The sequence below is a fragment of the Bactrocera latifrons genome, unplaced genomic scaffold, assembly GCF_001853355.1.
Source record: "Bactrocera latifrons isolate USDA-ARS-PBARC rearing strain unplaced genomic scaffold, ASM185335v1 scaffold_106, whole genome shotgun sequence".
Classification (NCBI taxonomy): Eukaryota; Metazoa; Arthropoda; class Insecta; order Diptera; family Tephritidae; genus Bactrocera; species Bactrocera latifrons.
Window position 1 is genome coordinate 725,724 of NW_017534475.1, and position 26,737 is coordinate 752,460.

Below are 26,737 nucleotides of genomic sequence, written 5' to 3' on the forward strand. Positions count from 1 at the left end.
ATCGTGGTCGAATAATTGGCTATATACGGAGCATTATTATAAAAACATTCATCATTCTCATAAGATATTTATATTTTATAGTGATACAGCAACAACTACATATAAGTAGCAAAACATCACATTCACAATGAATCGCTCAAATTTTTAAGGGGGTATTCTATTCCAGAATTTGGAAATATTCGATTTTTTTTTCATATAAATATTTAAAGTTTAGGCCCTTAAGAACATATCCTCCGAAGGATTTTTAAAAATTAAAATTAGTTTAAGAGCTGCTTTTACTTTAGTGACGCAGGTAGACTCACTTTTTTAAACGCGTTTTTTCTCGAAACTACTTTTTTCCAGACGGTACCGGCATTATCTCAAGTTCTATACAACCGATTTACTTGAAATTTTGTGAGAATGAAATTTATACAGCTTTTAGAATATATAATAAACTCGGGCCTGATCGAAGGGGTTTTTTTTTTCAAAAATTGCGATTTTTTAAGATCAATTAACTGTTGGCCGCCATTTTGTTAATTTTGAAAAAAAAAAAAATCTTTCGATCAGGCCTCGGATTATCTTTTTATAAAACTAATTCTTTTTGTCCGATTGATTTTAGATGAATCTCCAAGGACTTACGGTTGTCACCGCAATTTTCTTTTTTTGAAACAGGGTCAACACAAGCAACTATAACTTTAAAAAATAAAGTGACTTTGAAAAAAAAATATTGAAACTAGCCCCTTAACAAAATAACATACATTTTTAGAACTTTGATATATCTGCGAAAGATATCAGTTATACCCCTTCAATCTTCTAAACCAAAACTTTCAGCTTGATCTGATTCATAAACATATTTCTTTGGATTTCTTGTTGACGGTCTTATCAAAAATTTAATCATGGCTGTAAATACAGTTCAAATAACGAAAAAAAATCTCTACAAAAAGAAAGTGTGGAAAGATGTCAGCGGCTTTGTAGTCGGCCGTGTACTATCAAAGGTATCTAATTATTTATGTTTTGTAAATCAAAATGAAAACACACAGCCCCTTAGTCGCCACCATCACTCGTACTCCCACCACACAATCCCACACAATCGTAGTTGCTCCGCTACGAAGCGTGCAGCTAAAAACATTGCTCTGAAACATCGTTGCAATCGCCGTCATCCGACATGGAAAAACAGAAAAATCATTTATCTTAATATTCAACCGCAACATGGCGAGAGCATCGGTGTTTATATGTGTGTTCATATTTGTAAATATCTGCGAGCGTTCTGACCGCTATAATAGCTGACGAATGTCGTTCGTTCGTAAAAGATCGTTGTGCAGCGAACAACGCTAGGAAACTATGAGCGCGTTCAAAACCGGCACTGGACATACACAACCCTTGAACGTTACATAACTTGCGAACTGCAGCGGTCCATAAGGTTTTCTCCTTGTATATGTGTTCTTGTGTATCGTCTATCGTAGAGCCTGGTAATATATTTTTTTTAGAATTTAAACAAACAGTAGTCCATAATATATACGAAAAAACCGAACCAATAATCTGCATTTCAATTGATTCATTGCATTCATTTACATGATTTCTTTCCGACTTTTGAATTTTATTTAAATACTATTGCAGAGCATGCTTCTTAATTAATCAGAAAATATGCAAGGATATACGAGGGCGTTTTGATAAATCAATGACTTTTTAATTATTTCAAACAACGTCGGAAATGAGCGGAATGAATCCACCGTAGAATAGTGCGAAGTGAGAGAAGAAGATGAGTCTGTAGATCTCAAAATTTGTACCCGCTTATTTATATGTATTTCGCAAGGATATCCTCAAACTCTATAAATAAATCACAGAGTAAACGGTATTATCTTGTTACCATTAAAGACTACCGGCTACATTATTGTGAGAAGTCATACCAGTTGATCATTACCAATTCAATGTTTCACGTTTGGTAAATAATAAAGCCAGTCAGAGGACATAGTGTTTATGCCATAAGGTTCATATATCTTTTATCAAATCTTTCTGCCCCAAAAGGTTGATGTCATTGCTCATAACGTTTCATTATATAAAGAGTCTAATATTGCAGTTTTCTTTTACTAAAACCGGTTTCAACGCTAGCTTTTGAATGCCACGCCGCCGTTTTCGAATACTTTTTTATTGTGTGGATTTCACCTCTTCTCAATAAAAATAAATAGGGATGCCTTCGTGCCCAATGCAGTGCCAGTCACGTACGTAATCAACTCAAATGCGTATATTAAATATATTTGAGTTATCGCTGTCATAAGTAATTAATCAAAATTTATAATTTTCACACAAGTTAAATATATATGCATTAAAAATAATTTGTTAAATTTAATTTCCTCTGAATGTGAATTGTTGCAATTAAACAAGTTCTCAACATTCGGCAATGTATTGGACGGGTTGTCAAGAAACCGGTTTTCTTGTTTGGATCATTTTCTAAGTGGTGAATGACTTTATGAATATTTTTATGGGCAATTTATTATTGTTATGAGCAAAAATAGTAAGATTTTATTCTTCAAATTCTATGTCGACCCCTCAAAGTAATTCCAATCCTCGTAATAGTTGTTACAAGTTAACAAACCACGTTTAACGTCTTCAATTGACTCAAAACGGTTAATAGTCGTTTGAGTTTGCTTAATAAGCACAGGGAGCTAATCCATGCGAATACGGTGGCTGCGGCTCGATATTGGTTGAAAAACGAGCGAACGAAACATAGCACTCAAATAGTACTCAGTTGACGGTTTGATCAATCAGAAGGATTTCGGAGTGCACCACACCTCGATAATCGTAGAAAAGTGCAACATAACCTTGGTTTTTGCCCTGCTTTGAATGATTCCGGGTCGTAAGCATAGATCCAAGACTCATCGCCATTAATAATACGTTGTACGGCACACTGGTAGTCGGAAAGCATTGTTTCACAGACGTTAATGCGACGCTGTTTTTCGAAAAAAATGTAGTGATTTTGGAACCAATCGTGCTTTCACTTTTCTTAGCCCCATTTGATATTTCTAAATGGTTTTCACTGATCCTTTTGATATTCCAACGATGCCAATAAGATCTCTGACTGTTAATCGTCTATTCTCAAGCACTAATTTCTTTATTTGATTGTCATGTTGATCATCGGTTTATTTTGATGGCGGTTTTTGACGTGGTTCGTCGTCTCGATAATCTTAGAATAATTTTCAAATCATGAACACTTGCTTCCCACAAACAAAACAAATGTCACCGAATGTCCTTTTCAACATTTCAAGCCTGTCGGCAAGAGAATTGATTCTGCACACAAAATTAGATAGAACTTCTTTGTTGAATAATTTCAGTCATCGTAAAAATCGCCGAGTGAACTTTATGTATCAAATGACATAAACACTAATGATTATTTAGATGTGACATTTGGCACAGATGTCACTGATAGTCATACCAAAAAAAAAAAAAAAATTTCGCTCAAAATTTACATTAAAGAGTCTTACTATTTTTTGCCCCCAGTAATAATACAAACATATTTCTTTGCAAGTGAATTAAAACCTGTATAAGTTTATGCTAGAAGTCGCCTTCGATTCGTACCTGATCTGTTTGGTACAATCAATAATTTATATGTGTAAACGAAATAAAGTTGTTCAAATGAATTTAATTTAAGAGAATATGACGATATCTCAATAAGTGGTATAAGATTTTTGTATTCGATTTTTGCCATGACTCGCTACTTTCTTTTTGATTTTGCGAGTTTTTTTTTTATATATTTGTGAATCTGTTGTTCGATTTCGCAGCATTAGCGAATCAAAGACAACTAACATGATAAGTATTTTTAATGATGCTAATAATTGACGGGACAACAGTTTTTATATTTTTTCCCAGTACACAATAATTTCTTGCTTTTATGGTATTTACGTCCAATCGTTAAACCTGTTGATGCACCCCTTTTAATTATAAATGACTAAATAAAGTTTCAATTGTTTATCATATGAGGATAGGTATATGCAGGAAATTATTATTTATTTTATAAATGTCATTAGTCATTACCGGATGTTACCGAGCACTAAATTATACGCACATTACTCAAATACGCGCAGGGGAACGGAACATGAAGGTTTTTGAGGTTTGAAGGTAAAAAGTATGCTTGTCAGCTAGAGGAAATTACGGTTCCTCAAATAAAAAAAGTAATTGAAAATGAGCTCTATCATCTATCTAGTCTAGAGTCTATTCGTTTTTTTTTTTTTAATTTAACTTGTGGTTCATTTATCTAATAACAAAAATTGGACGTGTGGTACTTCATTAGGGTTGTGGTAGGTCTTGATAATCGTTTACTTTCCCCCTGAAAGGATCAGTTAATCGACTGTTTTGTAAAGCTTCCTTTCTGCTTATTTATTAGGTTGTCAAACAAGTCTTGCGGTATTTTCGCTAGTTGGCGCTGGAAAGCTCATTTCACGCGCTAACACGTGTTTGATTGAGTGTCGTTTATCTTAAGTCGTTCGTGAGTTATAGCGTCGCAAACATGGAGCAAAATGAAGAGAAAATACGGCATATTTTACAGTACTACTACGATAAAGGAAAAAATGCATCTCAAGCCGCCAATAAAATTTGTGCAGTTTATGGGCCCGATACAGTTCCCATTTCCACCTCATAACGATGGTTTCAACGTTTTCGTTCTGGTGTAGGGCTGGTCGAAGATGCGCCACGCTCCGGAAAGCATGTCGTCGAAAATTGCGATAAAATCGCTGAATTGGTCGAAAGAGACCGGCATAGTAGCAACCGTAGCATCGGTCAAGAGCTGGGCATGAGTCATCAAACCGTTATAAACCATATGATTGAAAATTCAATAAAAATACCGCAAGACTTTTTTGACAAACTATTATTAATGAAAGCTTCAATTGTTCGTTGATTTTTACAAATTTTAATGATTTAATGGTATTAAAATTGTATGTAACAGGTTCGCACCATGATTCTCTTTGAAACTTTTGGCGTAAGGCAGCTGTTTTCTCCCTCAGTCTCTAAACGGAAGTTAAATTGTATGATACATGCCTTCGAAAATCCAATTAAAGATAGGCGAACTAGTTATGAGCTATTCTATTGATGCCGACTATTTGAACGAAATGCAAATTTAGCAATTCGGTTTCTCGAAGTCCCGACAAAATCACCTCTACCTCCATTTTATGAAGCCGTTCTTAATTTTCGCTTCACTGATTTGTAATACAAAAGCGAGATAATTATAATTAAGCAGCAAATATTGTACCTTACCAGCAGACAAACGTGACAAATCGACATGCGATGTAAACATACACGTGTATTTGTGTACATATGTATGCATAATAACAGATTCGCGATGCGAATTAGTATAATTGAAAAACGTACACATAGACATACATATACTTACACATACCGATATGCATAAGTAAATATAATATGTAAAATAGAAAAATCGAAAGAGCCAAATCTCAACGAAGGTCGCCTGGAAGGTGTTGGGGCTTGGAGGGGTTTAGCTTTTTGAAAAATTAAATTGGAAAGCAAAGTATTGATAGACACTAATTGATGGATTGAAACAAAAAGGGGAAAAAAACGTACGATTCACGAAAGAATTGATGGGCTGTCAAACAGCACTAATGAATGCAGCTGGTTGATGGCGTTCATGGAGCAGACAGACGATGGCTTCATACCAGTCCATTTCCTTTTTCTTCACTGGCGTCTCAAATTAGTCGTACGCCTTGAATTACAAAACTCAGTGTTGTATATGTATGTGCGGATGTTTACTTGTCATATACAATATTTATACAGTAGTGGCAAATACAATAGAACCAAGATTAGTTGGATTTCAGGAGAAAAACGGTAAGAAAACGACAATGGTACCTTTTTTGAAAACTTCTTTTTTTTTTGGTTGAATAAAGTTTAAAATCTCACCTTTCCAGCACTATATGGTATAACACAATTTGATTAGTAGCACTGGTGATATACGACTGCAATGACATCTATTGACAAAATACGAAAAGACTTTTTCGACTACCCAATATTTTAATCTATTTTCGATATTACCAAAAATTTGCGGATTTTTACTTATATATTTTTTGCAGACAATAATTTTACCTTTTTTTTTTAATGCAAAAGCTAATTGTGTATTTATTTAGTATTATTATTTTTTAAATCTTTTTAAAAGATCGAAATGTGGTACATTGCATACATAATAGTTTGATACCAATTAAATAATATGCAGGTTTCTAACGTTTGCATAATGATCATATTTTATTTACCGTAGCTGTATTTCTACATATAGTATGCATAAATAAATTACATTTCAACTACAAGGTATTTATAGCCACAGTTACTGCCCAGTTTATTGGCATTCCACCATTTTTCTGCAATGCTTCAAAGCTTTTTTGAAAACTGCACAAGATTTAATGGGCATAAATAGGCCATAAATGATTTCAGTCGTTCGTCGTTTCAATTTTTATTGCGGTTGTTTATCTAAATGGGATTATAAAACTTCGTAAATGTAAGGTATATTGGTGCTTTTTAAGAACGAAGAGCACAAAATGAGCCTATTAAAATTGTTGATACATTTTCGCATGAAACTTACCAGCAGGGAATTAGTGGAACCAATCAAATAGTACCCATAGATACTATGGATATAATATAAATTTTAGATTTGGGTTTTGATGCGAATATTTAGGTTTTGGTCCTGATTTTCTCAAGATTTATGATAGATATAAACGTGGATATTAGGAATAATGGAGTATCACAAAATAAAAAAATGTATTTATTAATTTATCTTATTGCGGTTAAAAGGTACGATTTTGACATTTGATGAATCATTTAAATTTATGAGCTTTTTAATGACAAAAGTCGATTTAAAACTCTGAGAAAACCAGTTGATGGCCTTGAAATTATAAGAACCGAAATCGTTAGAGCATCTACCCAACGTTACTGAAAACTTTTTAAAACAAATATAATGGAATATATGTACGTATGTACTTATAAAGAATACATATTATCCTAATTAAGCTTTGAGCTATAGAAAGTGTTCCCTCGCTTTAAATGGCTGACTAAAGTGCAGCCACAGCGGATGCGATGTGTCTCTAAGTATATGTATATGTACATTTGTTCACATATGTGTTATACAACCATAAAGGAAGCATTTATATAGAAACGCCACTTTGTTGTAATTGCTGTGCGCTGCAGGGTGCTGCACAGCAGGTGGCTAGATCGAGTCAAAAAACACAACAATGCAGTCGGTGGGAGATCGTAATTTGGGCCTAGCATCTGCAAAATTTATAATTTATGTTGCCTTCTGCACGACATTGTAGATTCAGATAAAAAAAAAAAAGAGAAAGGAAATGTTTTTGCAGTACTATTATTAGAATGATTGATCTTTTGTTAGTTAAGTCCGCTAAAATAAGTAAGATGCCGAAGTAAAAATAGGAAGAAAATGGTAACAAACCGAAACTATGAAAAAATATAGAAATGTGTAAAAATATACAATATTAAACAAAAAAGTCTTTGAGCTAAGGCACTTTTATCTGAACTAAAAACAGGTTTCTAAAATTAGAGATAATAGTTTTCAACAGGAGACGTAGGTGCCGATATTAGTGAGGCTGAGCAACAAAATAAGCGCAACAGAATAGTGAAAACCTTATGGTGCTTATATAAGATATTTACTGTAAGATCTAAAAAATGTGAATTCAATATAGATAGTTAGAATGATGCAATTAAGGTCAGGCTTTTATTCGATAGCTTATCCCCATTTTTAAGATAATTTCATAAGTAATGTCACTTTTCAGCGGCTGCTCTCGTACATACAGGAAGATAGTAATCACTTGGTGTTAGATCCAGTCTATAAGGTGAATGCATAAAGACCTCCAAACCAAACTTTCGGAGATTCTTGAGAGTCAATCTCGATGTGCGTAGCCTGACTTTGTCTTGATTAAACACAACTCGTCTCCTATTGGCCAAAGCTGTCTGCTTCCTCCAGACGGTCCAGTTGTTGACAAATCAGTTCGGAATTAAGAGTTGGGTCTTAGGGAGCAGCTCATAGTAAATGATTTCCTGCCAACCACACCAAACAACAATCAAAGTCTTCTTCGTTTCTTTTAGCTTGGCTAGCTGGTTGTTATCATTAGTTTTTCAGAACTTGAAAGATAGCGAACGGAGATATATCCGTCATTGCAGTCGAACCTGCGTATAACTAACACTGGAAGTTGTCTAACAAAGTAGAGATTTTGTTTAAAATTTATGCATTCCTATGGAAATCTTGTCTAGCTGTCGTGCAATTCCTGTGCTATTGCTGCAAATCTGCGCACTAAAGATCAACCCTTAATTCCTCAACTGCACCTAATTTCTTATTACGTATTAAAAGTAAAAAATAGCCGTAGATGAAAATTTAATGCTGGCGCCAAATATTGTAGACCGTAAATGCAGGCATGGCCATAAGTTTGAGAACAAAATTTTCTTTTAATCATAACTGCTTAAGTATGTGCGCCGAAAAAACGAAATAAAAGTTTTAATTTGGGGTCTTAAATTTTATTTTGGTAATAAACGAAAAAGTCAATATAAACGTGAGTACGTATGTACGTACACTACAATATTTACAGCCGTAATACCAGAGCAATGCGATTCGCTAATACTTTGAATACATTTTATGGCGTGAAATATTTGCACAAAAAACTCATTAATGCGACTCATTGAATATCCTTTAATGGCGCATGAACACAGAGCTTGCCAATACATACAAACATGTTTACATTTATGAAAATGAAATTTCACGGCAACACATTAACTTTTTAAATACATATGTATATGTATGTTATATTTATTTTAGTTGAAAGCAGATAAAATATAGCCTTACCTACACGAAAATGCATTTAACCAACTGCTATCTATAAATTGCATGGCCGGCCCGATGCATGAATGAACAGCTAACAAACCCATCTGCAATGCCATGCCTTTCGAATGACTTCTGCATATATATATGTACATACATATATACGAGTAGATGAAACGAAATGATTTCACAAATGCAAATAGATAAATAAATTTGACTGCAAAATGAAATTTGCTGCAATGAAAGGCATAATTTATGCAAGGCACTTTGGTGCTCGCATGCCCTGCTGCAGCAGCGTCGTTGGTACCAGCAGCGGTACATACGTAGAGGCAAAGGTCGACTGGCGGAACGGACGGTAGGTAACAGCTGACAAACATTAATTTGCTGTACATTCATTATTTTGCCAAGTAGTGTGCTACAGTCTTGCTAATGGTATTGGGTCCGCTACGCAATAGCGTCCAGCAACATGGCAGCCAGAAGAACTGATACTTTCCATATTATATACTATGTACATAGATTTGAACACACTACTAACTATTACAAACAAAAGAAACCTACAATAAATTATATGAACTTTCTTCACAACTAATGCAGTTCTACTCGTCGTTGGCCTTGTACTCGCTCTGCACTCGCTATGCCATACAGCCGGCAATGTATTTCACTTTAATCTGTTGAGATGCACGATAAGGATTATGTGACACAGCTTGTCTGGAAGTAAGTCCTTCGAAAACAGAAACTCTGTCAAGTTTGGTCATTGCTGCATATGCTTTATACGTTTGGCAAGGAGGTTGGCATAGACGATAGCAGCAACAAAGGAAATTGCTGACTTTGTACACGCACATCACTGACAGTAGATTTAATGCGGATTATAGACGATGTTGCCATATCTGGTAATTTATTTAAAAATATGTACTTTCATACACAAACGAATTAAGCCAGTACGAAGATTTCAGTATCAATAGTGCTGTGCTGAAACAAACCATTCGCTGCTTCCAAGCAGTGGGATTATTATACTTTTTGTTTTTGATGCGTCTTTCATTCGTTTCGATTGGATTAAACCTGCTTACATAGATAGTCGCAACAAGTTGTGTATGACTGACTGTGGCAAGATGTATCCATAAACCATATCTACTTTCGTATAATCATATTTCCAAAAACAGATGCTTACGTCTGTACGTTCCTGTTGTGGACGACCTGTATATATACATACATACATACATATATGTATACAAACAACCGTCGATACATTAATTTCACTTTATTATAATGATTATGCACATTTGTGTTTTCCTTTTTCTACGCCATCTTTATAATGTTGGGTTATTAAAAGTGAACTACAATTTATTGAAAGCCATAAACTTGTCTTGCTGGTCGTATTATTCATGCAACCTCACAAAATATTTTGCAGTCACTACCAGAGTTCTATAGCCAACAACAGCAATAATGACTTACAACTCTTCAAGAAACAAAAAGCGAAATATGAGCACACATACAGACAGACATAAAATACATACACGAAAACAAAAAACTCGGTCGGGATGTCGAGTACTGACATAAAACTTGAATGATACTTATACGAAATTTTTAAGTGCAGTTGGAAACATAATAAAACATTTTATTTTTGCTTAATAAAAACGAAAACCTGTAGATCGACAAACTGCTGAATCGTCGCAACGATACAATCGACCCTGCGCTGTTTGGCAGCTGCGCCGTAAAAGTACACCGCGCGTCATACCATATTTCGTTGTGAGTAAGTACTTCAGCGGCATAGTCTGCTTCGACTATTTCCACTAGCAAATAGCGTCGACAACGTCTATAGAAAGAAAATCGATATAAAATAATATGCAGCAATGTGTATAAATTACACAAAATACATTATTCAGTTTTAGTTGTAGATACCTAGATGACAGCAGATAACACCAAACATTGCAGACGGCAAGCAATCGAGGATTTATTGTTATATGAACTTATACTAGGCTAAACTCGTGGGACCAACTGCACTTTGGCCCTCAAAGTAAATATACCGATCATTAGGTTATTGGATTCGTTCGAACATCGTTAAAATTCGTATTTAGAGTGCTGAAGAACACGCTCTTTGACACCTTTGCATTCAGAAAAACACATACATATAAAGCTGGTTTGCTGAATCGCAGCAAACCGATTAATATCTTCAGCAGATGGTTTCTGGGTGTGTCGATCGCGGTGAACCGGCGCAAACGGTGGCCAAGCCATTGACTGTCGGAAGGTTTTGTTTTTGATGGGATAAGCAGGGAATTACCTGTTTTGAGCTGCTCCTGTACAGTCCAACTTTAACCCTGGAAATTTTTAGTGAACAATTAGATCGTCTGAAGAAAGTAGTTGCCCAGAAAGGGACAGCTTTGACCAATAGGAAAGGAATTGTGGCCAATCAATCAAAGAGAGCGGACTGTCCCAGTTTTATAGCCATATTATACAGTATTTAAAGGTAAGTTATGGAGCAAAACGTTTCGTATGTGACCTAAATCGGATCGCTAAGCTAAATAAAAGTTCATATTTAATGCTACAATAACGGATTTCTTATTACTATGTGCTACTGGCTTTCCAGGGATGGTCTTTCAAAACAGAAAAAAAAAATATTAAACTTATTTGGAGCAATGCTCCATGTTGTCAACAAACATCGTCAGCTCAAATAAATATGCCTCTTCGTTCAACGCATAATCAACAAGTGATTTTTCGAGCACTTGAAATTTGAATTTCAAAATGCCGTATTGTGGCCTCAAAAACAAAAAAAAAAAAAAAATACTTTTGAATTTCCCAATAACACTGAACGGTTTCGTGCTTTTTGACTACATAGGTTTCCAATTTTAAGACACGATCTTTCATACGAAGCATCTCATCATACTAGACATCCAACTGATGCTTATCCCTCGCAATACCACTTGTAAGTGGTTTCGTGTTACACGTTCTATATTTTCTTAACACACATGAAACTATCGCACGCTTATAGTAGTATATGTACATGCAGTACCACTTAACTTCTCGCAGTGCAACACGAATATCGTGCCAGTGCCTCGGTGAACTCGTGTACGCTGGCCGGTCACGTTTCTAATTCCGCTGCCGCTACTGTGATGATGCGTGCAGGGATGCATGAATACGAGCTTACGACCATAAGACGGGCCAAAGTTATCAAACATACAGACGTTTATAAGCAGACGCTTAGGTACATGTGTATTACGTAAAACAGGGTTTGGGAAATTGTAGAGAAAGTTGTCGAGGCGCGTATGATATTAATATTTATTGCTTACGCTCAAGGTGACCTATGCAAATAAATATTTGGCCAAAGTGCAAAAGAAATAAATTTGTGGAAAGTTGAGATATCTTAAAATGTCAATCTTTTAGGTATTGTGTAATGCCCAAGGGAATACAGTTGATGTTAGCTGCCCTTCTACAGAAATAACAGTTCAAAATAGTAACTGACTACGATGGGGCTGCTTGGACACCGATGTTGGAGAAGGTATAAATACATACAGCACAGTAGAAACAAAAATTATCTTTCTTCATATTCGTTACTTTTTATTGTTTTTTTTATTCTAAGTATGTACATGGTATTCAATTAAAGGACTGAACATTTTTTCCGTTATGTGAAAGTTCAAATTCCGAGACATAATAAGCCTATACTTCTATATCCACATGCCATCAGAGTCTTAGACAGCCACTAGACTTTATAACGACTTCCATAAGCCTTTGCATTGAGTTAACCAAGTTTTGTATAATCTCATACTATAAAATTGGCCCATTTTTCAGTCAATACGTTCCGCAAATAAATTTTTAAGGTTATGTGTCTTTTTCTAATGTTTCTGTATCGAAACATCTCACAAATTCTGAAAAGGATTGAGGTCCGGGGTTTGGGGAGGTGAAATTAACTGTTTTGGAGTGTTATACATTCCGTTCACAGCTCTGGCGGTATGCTTTGGTTCCTAGTTTTGTTGAAAAACAACTGTTGGACACTTTGCTTTAAGTCGTCTTTTAATATTTCATATCTTCATATTTGCTTTTCATATTACTCATCGTAGACTTAATATAACCTAGAATTCCGGTGCCACGATTAAAGAACCACCCGCATGTTTAACAGTTGAAATAAGGTTTTGTGGAATCAGCTCAGTATTTCGTGTCCTCCAGTTCTTACCACGGTTTTTGTGCCAAATATCTGGAATATTCTTTCGTTACTAAACACAATATCTTTAAGGGAGTATTGAGGTCAGTTAAATGAGTTTTTGCGAAGTTAAGCCGTTTAGTTCTATTGATAATGGACATTCCAGGATTTTTCCTTGATGTCTTAACATGCAAAACATTGATATTTAAGGCCCTGCGCATTGTAGGCATAGGCACTAATGGGATTAATCGATCTGATAAAGATTTCGTATTTTTCTTAACTTCTCTCATAATTTTACGAACTTCGGTCTCACTCATGTTACGGGAGAGACCAGAACATGAACAGTTTTTCCATCGCAGAAATAAGAGTAGTCAGTTTACTTCTAATGATAAGCTTCGGCGGCAATAACGGTACTTTTAACGTTCTAAATATGCCTAACTACTAATTTTTTACTGTACTTAGTATGCACTTTTTTTGAACTTAAATGTTCTGTGCATTTTACATTGATTCTTTAGTTAAAATTCCATTTATAAGAATTTACATTTTAATTTTTTTATGGTTTCAGACATGAACATCAGTTGTATGCTAATTTTTTACGCTGACTGTAAATGGTCCGCGCCATATTTTATCGCGAAATATATTTTATATAATATAGTGCAAGTTGCATTGTTAGACTATGTGTGTTAAACCAGAAAATTTCGAACCGCAACCGCAGAAAATATGGCATGTTGAGGTAAAACCACAATAGTCGCCGAAACAGGAAGGACAAATGAGAAATTTGTGGGTAATGTTGGCGGTCAAATTCCATTCAAATGGCGGTTATATGCCAGCGTTTATATACATTTCAATAGAAGTTTTTATGTACAAAACATATATCCGTATTACATAAATATATCGTGGAAACCACAACTTTTTATCGAGTGATTCCCATGAAAATTTGTACAGACCTGCACTTACTCATTGTGAAACCTTAACCACATAAACGGAGTTCTAAGAAATTATATGTATTTTACTTTTCTGAGAATATAAACCCACATAACAATATAACACACATATGTATATTCAAATAAACGAATATGTAATTAAAAATGCCAAAAGTCAAGCTTGAAAATATTCATTACCACACACCAGCTGCGTCAGCTTTTGAGTTATTACCAGCGAAAAACAGACACCGTTTCCCATTGCGCCACTCAGCTTACCAACCCTCTAACAAACTCGCTACACTTTTGCGTAGGTTTCAACCTTAATAAGATTTAAGCGTGATACCTCAGCCTTACCGCGCTAGCCTGTCCCTACGAAAGTCACTTCATTACCGACCGACCGAACGGCCGACCGCCGCACCCATGTCAAATGCGGCAAGCCCCAATGTACGTATTTCGTGAGCCTTCACTACGTTCGCTCCGTACCCGATAATAATCCGCTTCTTTTATCCGATTAACTAAGTATTCGGTGGTGTGCCTAATCCACCGTATTTTGACGTTGAATGTTTGCGGAGTATGGCTTATGCAGGTTCTTTCTTTACATGTATTTGTATACCTTATATCTTGGCAACTTGGCCTGCCTACCTCAGTACAGTTTCTGCAGTAATTTTGCTCCATCTCCAGTTCTCCAGTTTGTATCTTATCATTGACTCAGCCATCTCTTTGCTGATCTCAGAAGAGTAATCAAAAAATCACAATACTTTGCCTGTTTCATCTTCTTTCATAAGCTTAAGTTGATTTGAAAAGGAAAAAATTATCTATTGTATGTACGCGTGGTATTTAATTATGGCGCTATGAGGCTAGTCAAATGCGAGTGTACAGAGACGGTGGTAGTATTTGCAAGAAAAATATACCAAAGCTTTGGATTAAAAAAATTTCCAAAAACAATGCGGCCAGGGCAATGCTGTATCTAAATGTTGTCTAAACAAGAACGTTGCTTTAGCAAAGAACATTTGGAGAAAATGCCAGAAGGCCAACCATTATCGATTGATTTTTTGTTTGTAAAAATTACTTCTACATCCTAACTTGATATCAAACAACTTCTTAGAAGAGAATGTTTATCAAAACAGACGAAGAAGTAATAGATATGCAACCTTCACCTGCGGTGGCCTAAAACAGACACTTGACATCATTCAAAGAAAGTCGAAAATACCAGTTTTGTATATAATCTCCTATGAATGAGCCATCGATAACTTAATAACTGTTATTTTAACAAGCTTATCTGTAACAAAAAATCAATATAAATAGATTGAAATATTTAATTCCACTTTATCTCAAGCGAACATAATCTCAAAAATCAAACAAAAAACAAAATCCAAAATTAGACATACTGATAAGAATACGAAGCTGTCAACTCATGAAAAGGACAGTTCATAACAGAAAAGACAGATAAAACATATCAAGATATGAGCTTCGATAATGTTTCACTGAGGAGGCACGAGGTCAACACGAGTTTTCATATTCGTGAAAATTGAAATCTTATTATGGATAATTTACGTATTACAATATTTGTATAAATTGAGCAATGTCTTATTAAAAGTTTTGTCGGTTTTTAATTGTGATTTAATATAAATACAAATTAGATTAAAAAAAATGAAATCTAAACTCGAATTGGCAGTTTTTCTCCAAATTACTACAGGAATGTTTTCTGCCGCTACAACAACAACAGTAGTTCCTCCGCTTGGATGGTAACGTTCAGGTCATCTATCTGTAGGCCCAGAAAACCAGAAACCCCCAAAAAAAAGGTATCTTTTCGATTCTTTTTTTTAAAGCAATCATACTATATATATTTGAAAAATATAATAAGTTATATCAAAGGTATATATTCGAACAATATCTCCTGAAATTTCGATACAAAATGTTGAAAATTCCGCCGTTGAGACCGCATTTCTCTGAGTGTCTCTCAAAAAAGTGCTCTCGCATAAGCATAACTTATTATTGGTTCATATAAAATAAAAAAACGAAGCATATTCTGTTAGTACATACATATCTAAATCTCGTTCCTGAACGTAGGAAATAAAAAAAAATTAAAATTGTCCTTCTGTTCTCGGACTTTGAACAAAAAATTTTGAAATCCACCTAATCCCTTAACGCCCTTGGACGATATAGAAGGGTGATAGATAGCAGTGAGGACTCGTCGGATGCTGGACATATATTTGGTATATCGGGCTTGATTCTAGATAAGTACGAGTTTAACCCCGCTAGAGTATCCAAAACGAAGTAGCGAAAGGGTCACTCATGATTCCTGCGACAACTCGAGCTCGTTGTCTGCAAAGCGCGGTGGCTTTACTCCAAGTACGTCATTCACTGAGAGGGAGTCGGTGAAGGTGGTAATGGCTCCACTGTGAATGTACCGTCCAATGTCTTTGAAGTAGTCAGGGAATGACCTCTTGATGCTCCTAGAAGGCGGCTTCTCTTCAAGCAGGCAACTGCAGGGATGGTTTCTGAGAAAATATTCCAGCAGAAACTGCTTGAAGATAAATTGCCTTTTATGTTGCCAACAAAGTTTTGAGGATTTCATAATCTTATGATTATTACAGTATGAAATTTAACGTCATGTTGTTGTTGTTCTTGTTGTAACGGCAGAATTCTGCCGAGTTGACAGTCCTTGGCCGGATAAAAATAAAGGCAAGTCCGTACTCGTTACTTCAGTTCGTGAATATGGTCGCTGCGGATTTAGAGTTTTAGGTTCCTTGCAGAGAAGAAGCGTTTACTATTGATCAGATGCCATTAATTCCATTGTCCGTTGTCATCATCTTGCAAACATCAGCATATGACGTAATATATACTCTTTGGTGGGAGGTGGTTTCGAAATGTAAAAATTAAACAGTAACGGGGATAGGACACCACCCATGTATGGTCACCAGTGATTATGCGTTTGATAAATGTCCTATTGTTGTTGTTGTAGGGGTAGACAGGCCTTGGGCGTATGAAAAATCCGTCCGTCGTTCACGGAAGTGTAGGGTCCTCAACAACATTGTCAAGCATCCTCTACGCGACATCGTTTTAGCATTTTTGTATTTTGATAATGTCAATACTAAATACATTTCATACCCAAAATATATTGAGCCAATATATAAGAGATGTGGATTGCCTAATCGCCTGGAGCTAGTTTTCGATACTTCACGACCTTAACTGATTGCTTTGTGCCGCTCAATGTCTTATTATATTTGTTATAATATAAACAAAAATTACCCATTAATCTTTTATTTAGAAATTTCTAGGTACCTAAAATTTGAAAATCTAGCTCGAATTTTTTAACTTATTAAACGGCTGAATATATTTACTTAATGTGATGAAAGGTGCCAATTGAGTAAATAAATTTTTTGTTACTTGTTAAATACTGAAATAAAAAAAAATTATTTCACAGATAAAAGTAATTTTCGGGCGGATATACTAATATTGAATTAAAGAAATAAGAAAGGTTTAATTAATTTTAGTTAATATAATATCATAAAGGTTTGTACTATATGTACATGCTGTTACCAAAGTAAAAGGACCAAAAAAAAAAATTGCGATTCCCACGACAGCCGGTTCTATGCACCGCAATTGACTAGGATTTTATCCGACCAAGGGCTGGTTTTTCGGCGATCTAACCCAGTTTGGATCGGTGAGTACCAATAAAAATACATAAGTAAAGAAACAAGGCTTAATGCGTGGAACTCGGTAATTATTAAATATTTCTTTTTATTCATCACTGATTTAGAGTTTGCTGGCTAATAACATATAGAAATTATCAACATAGGTTTATGTTATTCACTAAACTACCAATTTTGTAAACATATTGCAATATATTTCAGGTACGCTGATACGCTTAATCATAATGCGCTTATATACATATGCATACATACATATGTCATGACCAATCATGGCCTTAAAATCAACTAAACATCGATCGATGTATGAACATGTGTGGAAGTTCATTGGTTTCTATGTTCTGCGTTTAAATGCTGCAATTTACACAAGCGCACTAGTTTCAAACATGTACGAATACGAGGCAAGAGTGTGACACGATTGTTGATCGGCTTTGTTTATTTGCTTTTACTGGGTATAGCTAGTTGATAGTTCGGGCTTATCTTAACACTCCTTTTATATTGGATCGTTTTTACTGATACGATCTTATCGTTTAGCATTTGTTTCGTAGGACTAACAGACAATGTGCCATTCGCTTGTTAAAACACTGTTCTGTATGAAGCCAGTTCTTTGAAATTATTTATAATGAGCATCTCTTTTCCATATTTTTTTACATAGGTTCTTTAAATGAATCACTTTCTTTGTAGATAACTCTTTTAAGAAGTATACTTTGAAACAAATCAATGGTGCTGTAAACTTTAAACCCACTTTTTGGAAAAACCCTATTTTAAAATATTAATAGGATAAATTTATATGTTACTTTTTACATAATTTTTGTTCTTCTAAAAATTAATATTATGATCGACAATTTTAACTCGTTAAATAAAAAGACTAAAATTGCCAATAATTATCATGTTCCGGTTCCAAGCGGAAGTCGAACCGGATGCGCTATATGATTTAAGCTTCAAGTTGTACGAGCACTGGCTTAAAAACTATCACACACACACACGTCTAATGCTAAATGTATGTGCTAAATATTTCACTTACCCGCTTTTCGGCGCTATCGCAGGGATTACCAAATGATGAAGCTGAAAAAGAAGACGTAGTCGCGGTAGCAGCACTGCCGGTGAGCTGTTCTGATGCCGCCGTCTCTGGTATGGCAGTATCAATTTGTTCCTGTTTTATAAGCGGCATGAGTGGAACGAAGTCCGTTTTGGCTATACCTTCAAGCTCCTCGAACTCCATGGCCGTTTATTTGGGGCAAAACGTGAAGTGAAAATAATATTTAAAGCAAAGACTGTTCTTTCAATTGAAAGTTGTTGACCGATTGGACAGAAATTCAACTTGTTATACACAAACAAAGTTGCGGTAATCTCAACTCGTGTGAAACTGATTTTCAGCTCCTAATCTTAACATKATTACACGCGTGTACGAACATTTTTGCTTGCGCAGCTTTGATTAATACAAAATTCGCAAAGCTGTTTTTTTTTTATAATACACTATTCATGCAGATAGTTTCAGGATGCACGTTCTCTAGTATGCTTTCACTTTTTCGTTTTTCTTTTTAGCAGTCGACCGTATATTTATCCAATACACTTTGTTCTTTCCTTCGCAAAATATAATTGAATGAAAATTTTGCCCGAGAAAATTTTCTTTCTAAGTAAAATCAATCTTAGATTAATTAACACTTCACCAACTCACATTTTTACGCGATTCAATTATCTCAAGTTTTTGGTGGTTTTCAATTAGAATTAATTGTTTAATTTTAGAATAGGGAATATTAAAAAACACACACAGTATATCGAACTTTTCTCGGACGCTTCTTCACTGTACAGAAATTTTACTTTTTTGTTGGTGACGGCCATTTTGAATTTTCTGATGCAGTGTTGCATCCGATTTGGCACTTATATTTCAGTTATAAAATTATGGTCTTAAAAATATTTTACATTAAAATCAAAGTAAAATTTTAAAGCATTGCAGATATATTTAAAGAAAAAAAAATAGAAAGAGCTTGTAATAATTGCATATTTTGAAAACTTAGTTCAATTAGACCCAAGAAATGCAGCATTGTAAATGCAACTCTGATTTTTGTTTTTCGTTTTATGTTGGTCTTCTTTAATTTTAAAAGTAGTGAAAAAACAGAAAGTGTTCCCAATGTCTTAGTCAATTAGAAAAAGTATTTAAATAATTTTTTAAATTTCTTATATTTAATTTAATGTAATTTACTTTTTATATAGCTAATTATATTTCCCCTTTAAATTGGTCTTACATTCGAAACGATTGTAATTATTATTTTTAAAATTTTGTAAAAAGTTATTCCCCTTATTATTAGGAAATTTTATTGGATTGGCAGTCCTACCGGCACTTGAAAGAAAGACATGGCCATTTTGACAACCGCATTTGCAATTAATTTTTTTAGATGTTTATGCAGTGTATTCCGATAAAAATTAATATTTGTGTGGTGTTAAAATATTAAACGTTTATAATAGATGGAGACTCTTCTAGAGCAGCAGCGTCGCTATCACGAGGAACGGGAACGTTTGGTCAAGTTGATGGTGGACGAGTATGCGACGAAGAAAACTGGAGAAAAGGAAAGGATTCACTCAGAGCAGAGGTTAAAATGTTTGTTGGATCTGCACAACAATTCTACAACTAAGTTAAAGGAACTTTACGAAGATAAAGATAATGAACGAAAAGCTGAAATTCAGGCTCTCTCTGGGCCAAATGAATTCAATGAATTTTATGCACGTTTGAAACAAATTAAAGAATTTTATAAAAAGCATCCCGCTGAGATTAGTATACCTCTCTCCGTCGAATTCGAGGAGCTTACAAAAGCGTATAATAATTTAGAAGATATGTCAGCTCTCGTGGAATTCACAGACGAAGAAGGTGGTGGCCGATATTTAGATTTAAACGAATGCTATGAGCAATATTTAAATCTTCGTGGTGTGGAGAAAGTGGACTATATAACTTATCTGATGACTTTTGACCACGTCTTTGATATACCGCGAGATCGTAAAAATCGTGAATATCGAAAATATATTGAAAATTTAAATGCTTATTTGCACAATTTTGTAACTCGCATACACCCCCTATTAGACACCGATGCAGAACTAGTTAAAGTTGAGTTAGAATTTCAACGTCAATGGTTGCAAGGCAGTTTTCCTGGTAAATTATTCTGAATTTTATTTAATATCTAAATTTTTCTAATTATATGTATATTTGAATTTAGGTTGGGCATCTAAGGAGACAGAATCCGCATTAGCCAATACTGGTGCACATTTAGATTTATCGGCTTTTTCCAGTTGGGAGGAGTTAGCGTCCCTTGGTTTGGATCGTCTAAAATCGGCGCTTATGGCGCTGGGCTTAAAATGTGGCGGTACACTTGAAGAACGCGCTCAACGACTTTTCTCAACAAAAGGCAAGAAAACACTAGATCCATCTTTAATTGCTAAAAAACCAGCAAACAAAAATGCGAATGTACATTCTCGTGATAATGAACGTCATAAGGAAATTGCTCAATTAGAGGCGTTGTTGTACAAATATGCTGACTTATTATCTGAACAGAGAACAGCAACCAAAGAAAACGTGCAACGTAAACAAGCCCGTACTGGCGGAGAACGGGACGATAGTGATGTTGAAGCAAGCGAGAGTGATAATGATGATATGGACGACGCAGATGATGTACCATATAACCCCAAAAATCTGCCGCTTGGTTGGGATGGCAAGCCAATACCTTACTGGTTGTATAAACTGCATGGTCTGAATATCAGTTATAACTGCGAAATATGTGGTAATTTTACGTACAAAGGACCGAAAGCATTCCAACGTCATTTTGCTGAATGGCGACATGCTCACGGAATGCGTTGCCTTGGTATTCCAAATACGGCACATTTTGCAAATGTAACGCAAATTGAAGACGCGATCACATTGTGGGAGAAACTTAAGTCTCAAAAGCAAAGTGAACGTTGGATAGCGGATCAGGAAGAAGAATTCGAAGATTCGCTGGGAAATGTAGTGAATCGTAAAACCTATGAGGACTTAAAACGCCAAGGATTACTCTAAGAATTGCGCTAACGGTCTGCTTTTTTATTCGTGTATGCATAAATTATATTGAGCTAAATTAAAATGAAACAATGTTCTATAACAGAAAACAATCATTACCACGATTTTAATTAAAATATTTCCAAATTTAATCTTAAACCGATGCTATTCAAACGGGTAAGCGGGAGCAGAGTAATTTCCTGTTTATTCCTTTCTGCATTCAAACCATCACATAGCCAGGGGAAGTTCTAAATTAAAAAAAAAGAACAATATCCGTTACAAATATACGTATCTTACATTTATCAGCTGGCTTACCTGGTAATTTGAATTGTGGCTAAGATGAATAAAAGCTTCTTGCGTTGTATTAAGTGCTACTTTAAATTTAGCACCTTTTGGCAACGTATTTAGCGGCTTTACTCGCTCGGCTAATTTGTACAGTGAACTGCGAAGTTGTTCTTCAAACTCTATCAGGAATTTGTCGTTAGACCCTGTTGCTTCACACATCATTTCTCCATCAGCTTCAAAATGCTTAATGTCGAATGAGTAGCACTCATTTAGAGGTAGCTCGTCATGGTAAAACTGTAACACCACACATTGCAATTCGCGTCGTTGTTGTAGTTCCCGTGCAGTTCGCAAGATATTATATATGTATGAATTAAGTGGCGGGAATATGGAAATGTAGACTGGTGCATTATAAAGACGCCTCTTTTTGAAAATTTGTGCCGGGTACAATTCACGCACATATAGAATATGATTCAAAAATACTTCTAGCGCCTCGATTAAGATGTCCGATAAATCTGTCATAACGTTTGATTAAATTTGACGCTATTATTATATACATATTGTGTATAAGCATCATATATTTACCCTCTCTACTCATATTTATTATTATTTAAATAGCTTTAGATTTATTTTTATTTTGTTTAAAAATGTACAAATGTCACATATATTTCAAAATATTGTTAAATAAGAACAGATATGTTTACTTAACATATGATTAGAGTTTCATTACAGTTGTTGCCAAGCATAATTTTCTTTAACGATAAATCAGAGCTTTAAAAGAAATTTTCTAAAAATTGATTAAATAAATTGTTTAAATTAAATTAAATCGAAGAAATTGTTTTTGATTGATTAAGTTCTTAATTAATCTGATACTTTTATATATGTCACTAAAATCCTTAACATAGCCACAGTGAAGATGTGTTGTGCCATATTCACAATAATCAATATCCAAGCGATATTAGCGCCACCTACCGGGTTTCGTTCTGTATAGAATTTTATTGTGGCTGCCCTGGTGGTTGTCTTTGATGGGGTAAGTTCAGGATTTTATAAATGAGAATATAGAGCTTTTATCAGTTGGTATTAATATTTTATTTACATTTAAATGCTTTCATATAATATACATGGATATGTAAGATTGTGTATTCATATATTTGAGGTCTGCTAAATATGTGTGTGTGTACTAATTATTTGTAAGACTAAAATAAGGTTCAGCATTGCGACCTTTGCTGTCTTGCATAATATCGAATACTACTCATGATAATGTAGTCTTTTCGAAGTTATTGTGTTAAAGCTGAAATGTTATAGTTTTGACTTCAGTCCGATCCGAAAGTTAGACTTTTGGTAAGCCGGTTGAATTTACGACAGGTAACAAAGTACGAACTGTTCGAAATTCAACCTCTCAGGATGAAATTCATACAAGTCGACCATATTTTTTATTTTTCGGATTTATATGAATGAAAATACGGCAGTAAAGAGCAGTGTAACTATTTATGACTACCATTTATCGCTCTAAAATTACCACATTTTAAGACATACAGCACTTACTCGTATATTTCTACAATTAAAATTAATGCCAGTTAAAAGCAAAATAGCATCAAAACTTTTTAGCGCCATTTCATCAGAATTTTTTGGCTATAATAAATTTTTAACATTTATACTGTACGTACCCATGCCACAGTGATGATTCTACCTCCTCTGGTACAAGGTAACGCCACCAAACCATACTGGTAATGATGATAATGCTGAGTGAAAACAAAATAGGCATAAAGTTATAAACGCACAAGAGCAACATAAATACACATGTATGTATACATGTACATACGAGCATATTTGTGTTATATCCTTTCATATAAAATGTTTGTAGGTACAAATTTGCGCGCATTTTCGTGGAACTTTATATTTGCAAAATTTTACAACTCAAATATAAATGCCACGCAGACTGCTGTTGAGTGCTGCAGGTGTGCAACATACGTTTCGGTATGTATTTTTATGCGCCATCATATATAGTGATGTATGTATATGGATTACTTAGTTACAATGTGTTTCACTAGAATGTTTACAGAATAATATACAGAAGTAAACAAGTGTAACATATAATACTGTAATCACAGTATTATGTTCAAAAGGCAACAATGTAATGTGAATTACAGCATGTTAACAGACAGCTGCTAAATTTAATGAAGTAACAGAATAATATACAGAGGTCTACAGGAAGTGTAATATGATCAAAGCGCAACAATGTAGATGAAAATTGCAGTATGTTAACAGACCGCTGCAAAATTTAACAAGTTACGCTGAATTCTGTTAATTTTGTCGATTTCAGTATGACAATAACAGAAAAGTGTGCTGTTATCTGTTCCATTTTGAGTTTCTGTCATATTAGCTGATCGACATACATATGGACATATACATACATAAATACAACTTAGCTTTGTTCGAAGAAGCTTAACCAGGTAGTTGTATCACATAGCTAATCTTAATAGGTTTATGTATACTTACATATGTTTGGTAAGCAACAGTAAAAATGACAGATTAAAATTTTGTAAAGCAAAATCTAGACATTTACTTATTATAACTATAAAAATTCAATTATTGCCCTACTAGCGAGGCAGTTAACGGAGCCTTCAGTTTTAGAGTTATAAAATGTACCCCCATTTGTGAAACAAATTGTTAACTTAAGCCTTTTTACAATATTTCCATGCACACATACACGCGCTTATTTACGTTAATAGCTACATACATATACATATTGTGTTGCTTAAAAGCTCATAATTGAAATTGTTGAACATTTTTGTCAGTCAACTTTTGTGTTTTGTTCGAAATTTTTAAGCACATTGTTTTAAGCGATTTTGTTTATGCACTTAATATGAGTGTAATGTAATTTACGAGATTTACTACGAAAAGGTATAATACAGTTAGTGATAAAGGAAGAAAAATGGTGGCGACGGGGGATAAATATTTATGTATAAAAAACTGGTATAAATCAAATTAAAGTTGTCTTTTATTTGATAAGTCTTAAAGAGGGGCGCAGAGAACAAATAACTGGTATAAAATATACATATTGGCATAATGGAGCAGAAATTTAATAATTGGTATAAGTCACGTAAATTGTCATAATCAAGCTAAGAATAATTAAGGGGGATAAATAGCATAAGCTTCCAGAAACAAGCAGAGAAAAAATATCTCGTATAACTAACATACCTGTAAATAGCAAATAATTGGTATAAGTGACAGAAACTGGCATAAATATGCATGTACAAATAAATAACTGGAATAAGCAGCTAAATTAAGCGTAAGAGAACAAAATTGGTGTTTCTGGCACAAGTTGGCACAAAGAAACTGACAATAAGTAACTGGTATAAAGAGCATAATAAAACCTAGTATAAATAAATACTATGATGACATAAAATGTCATAATGAAGCAGTAAATAAACAACCAGCATAAGTGATATTAATTGGTATAATCAATCATAGATTCAATATGTTGTATAGAGTCATAAGCTGACATAAAAGAACAGAGAATAAATAACTGATATAAGTAACATAAATTGTCATAATAAGACAGAGAGTGGTAACTGGTATAATTAACATAAACTAGCATAATAAAGCATATAATTAATAACTGGTATAAGTGACATAAACGTCTTATGCGACCTTTAATATGACATAAGCGAACAAGTAATTGGTATAAGCATGAAGAGGACAAATAACTGGTATAAGCGACTTAATTAAGCGTCAGCGAACAAATATTTTTTGTTACTGGAATAAGCTGGCATAAAGGAACAAAAAATAAATAACTGGTATAAGTGACATAAACTCGCATAAGTAACATAAATTGGCATAACGAAGCACAGAATACATAACAAGCGGTTATACCACTTTAAAGTCGTATCCACGTAATTTATTACGGTAAACTCGGTTGAATAACTTTAATTTTGTTTCTTAATATGAATTTTTTGAAAAGAGGTAAAAGAGAACACACCTTAGATGTATAGACTTGACTAAATTTGTATGATTAACTAGAACTTGTGAAAATAAAATCACTATTAAAACTATTTTGTCGAGCGATATGGATACATTTAACCTTATCTTCTCTTGGGACCAAGGCAGATTGTTAATTTTCACAAAAGCTGCGGAAACGCAATATTTTCTTAAATTTTTGCTGGGATATCTGCGGTTGTATAAGAGATACGAGCATTGAAACTACTATATTAGAGATCGCTCTATTTCTCAGTGATATTCTTTAACAAATTTATTATGATTATTTAGGATGTTGCTGTGCAAAATATTTCGAAGGCATAAATGATCAATTTCCGCAACCTTACTAGATCCATTTTTTTATTTTTTCATTAAGCGCTCACAGAGATTTTTTATGCGCCGCTAAACGATTTCAAGCTCGCTTGAATACAATGATACTTATTTGACATCAATCACTGAGCGTGTTTGAGTAATGAGTTGTGAAAGAAATGGAATTTGAAATACCTTTGCAACGACACGCTTTGATTTTCAAGCATATTTATAGGCGCTTACAACTGTTTTGCAAGCAATAAACAACACTTCTTCCAACGGGTTTGCACTTTTGCACAAATTCACAAGCAGCTGTGTATGTAGACGCACACATATCCGCAAACACATGCAACACATGATGCCAACACAAACTGTTCAAGCGCACAAGCATGCCTGCAACCGCTCAACCATGTGCCCAATCACTCAGCGAATGGCGCAAATGTGAATTTCAAATCCTTTTGGGCCAAATTTTTGTGTAAACAAAAAACGCTACAAACTTACCTGCACGCACGAAGCGAGAGTTGAAGCTTTTCGAGCGGCGTGTGACTGTGTTGCGTTGCTGTTGTTGTTGTAAATGAATTTTGTAATTGATAGGCACGCAAATTTCATTTCATTCAATCCAACTTAGGCCGTCTACGCAGCCAT

At 34.5% G+C, this 26,737-nt stretch overlaps 3 protein-coding genes across 5 annotated transcripts in view; 1 reads left to right on the top strand and 2 right to left on the bottom strand.

Annotated features, from left to right (window-relative positions):
* The window catches only part of LOC108970091 (E3 ubiquitin-protein ligase TRIM33), a 31,485-nt gene extending 12,178 nt beyond the window's left edge, over positions 1-19,307 (bottom strand). For all 3 annotated transcript variants that reach the window (XM_018935248.1, XM_018935256.1, XM_018935239.1), the window contains exon 1: positions 18,527-19,307. In XM_018935248.1, coding sequence (XP_018790793.1) covers positions 18,527-18,724 — 198 coding nt within the window. In that variant the 5' untranslated portion in view covers positions 18,725-19,307. The remainder of the gene's footprint in view (positions 1-18,526) is intronic.
* Positions 19,308-19,851: 544 nt separating this feature from the next.
* LOC108969788 (splicing factor 3A subunit 3) lies at positions 19,852-21,636 on the top strand. The gene is made up of 2 exons (XM_018934714.1): positions 19,852-20,647; positions 20,712-21,636. The coding sequence occupies exons 1-2, from the start codon at positions 19,969-19,971 to the stop codon at positions 21,542-21,544; spliced, it is 1,512 nt and encodes a 503-aa protein (XP_018790259.1). The 5' UTR covers positions 19,852-19,968; the 3' UTR covers positions 21,545-21,636.
* LOC108969796 (mitotic spindle assembly checkpoint protein MAD2B) lies at positions 21,536-22,429 on the bottom strand. Its single transcript, XM_018934726.1, has 3 exons — positions 22,391-22,429; positions 21,839-22,320; positions 21,536-21,771 (listed from the first exon to the last, which is right to left on the bottom strand). Exons 1-3 carry the CDS (start codon positions 22,401-22,403, stop codon positions 21,655-21,657), a joined length of 612 nt encoding a protein of 203 aa, XP_018790271.1. The 5' UTR covers positions 22,404-22,429; the 3' UTR covers positions 21,536-21,654.
* Between the last annotated feature and the right edge of the window lie 4,308 nt (positions 22,430-26,737).

Coding starts and splice junctions, on each gene's coding strand:
- LOC108969788 (XM_018934714.1), top strand. CDS start 19,969: ATGGAGACTCTTCTAGAGCAGCAGCGTCGCTATCACGAGGAACGGGAA. Junction 20,648..20,711: donor GTTGCAAGGCAGTTTTCCTG/GTAAATTATTCT, acceptor ATTTGAATTTAG/GTTGGGCATCTAAGGAGACA.
- LOC108969796 (XM_018934726.1), bottom strand. Junction 21,772..21,838: donor GCCACAATTCAAATTACCAG/GTAAGCCAGCTG, acceptor TTTTTAATTTAG/AACTTCCCCTGGCTATGTGA.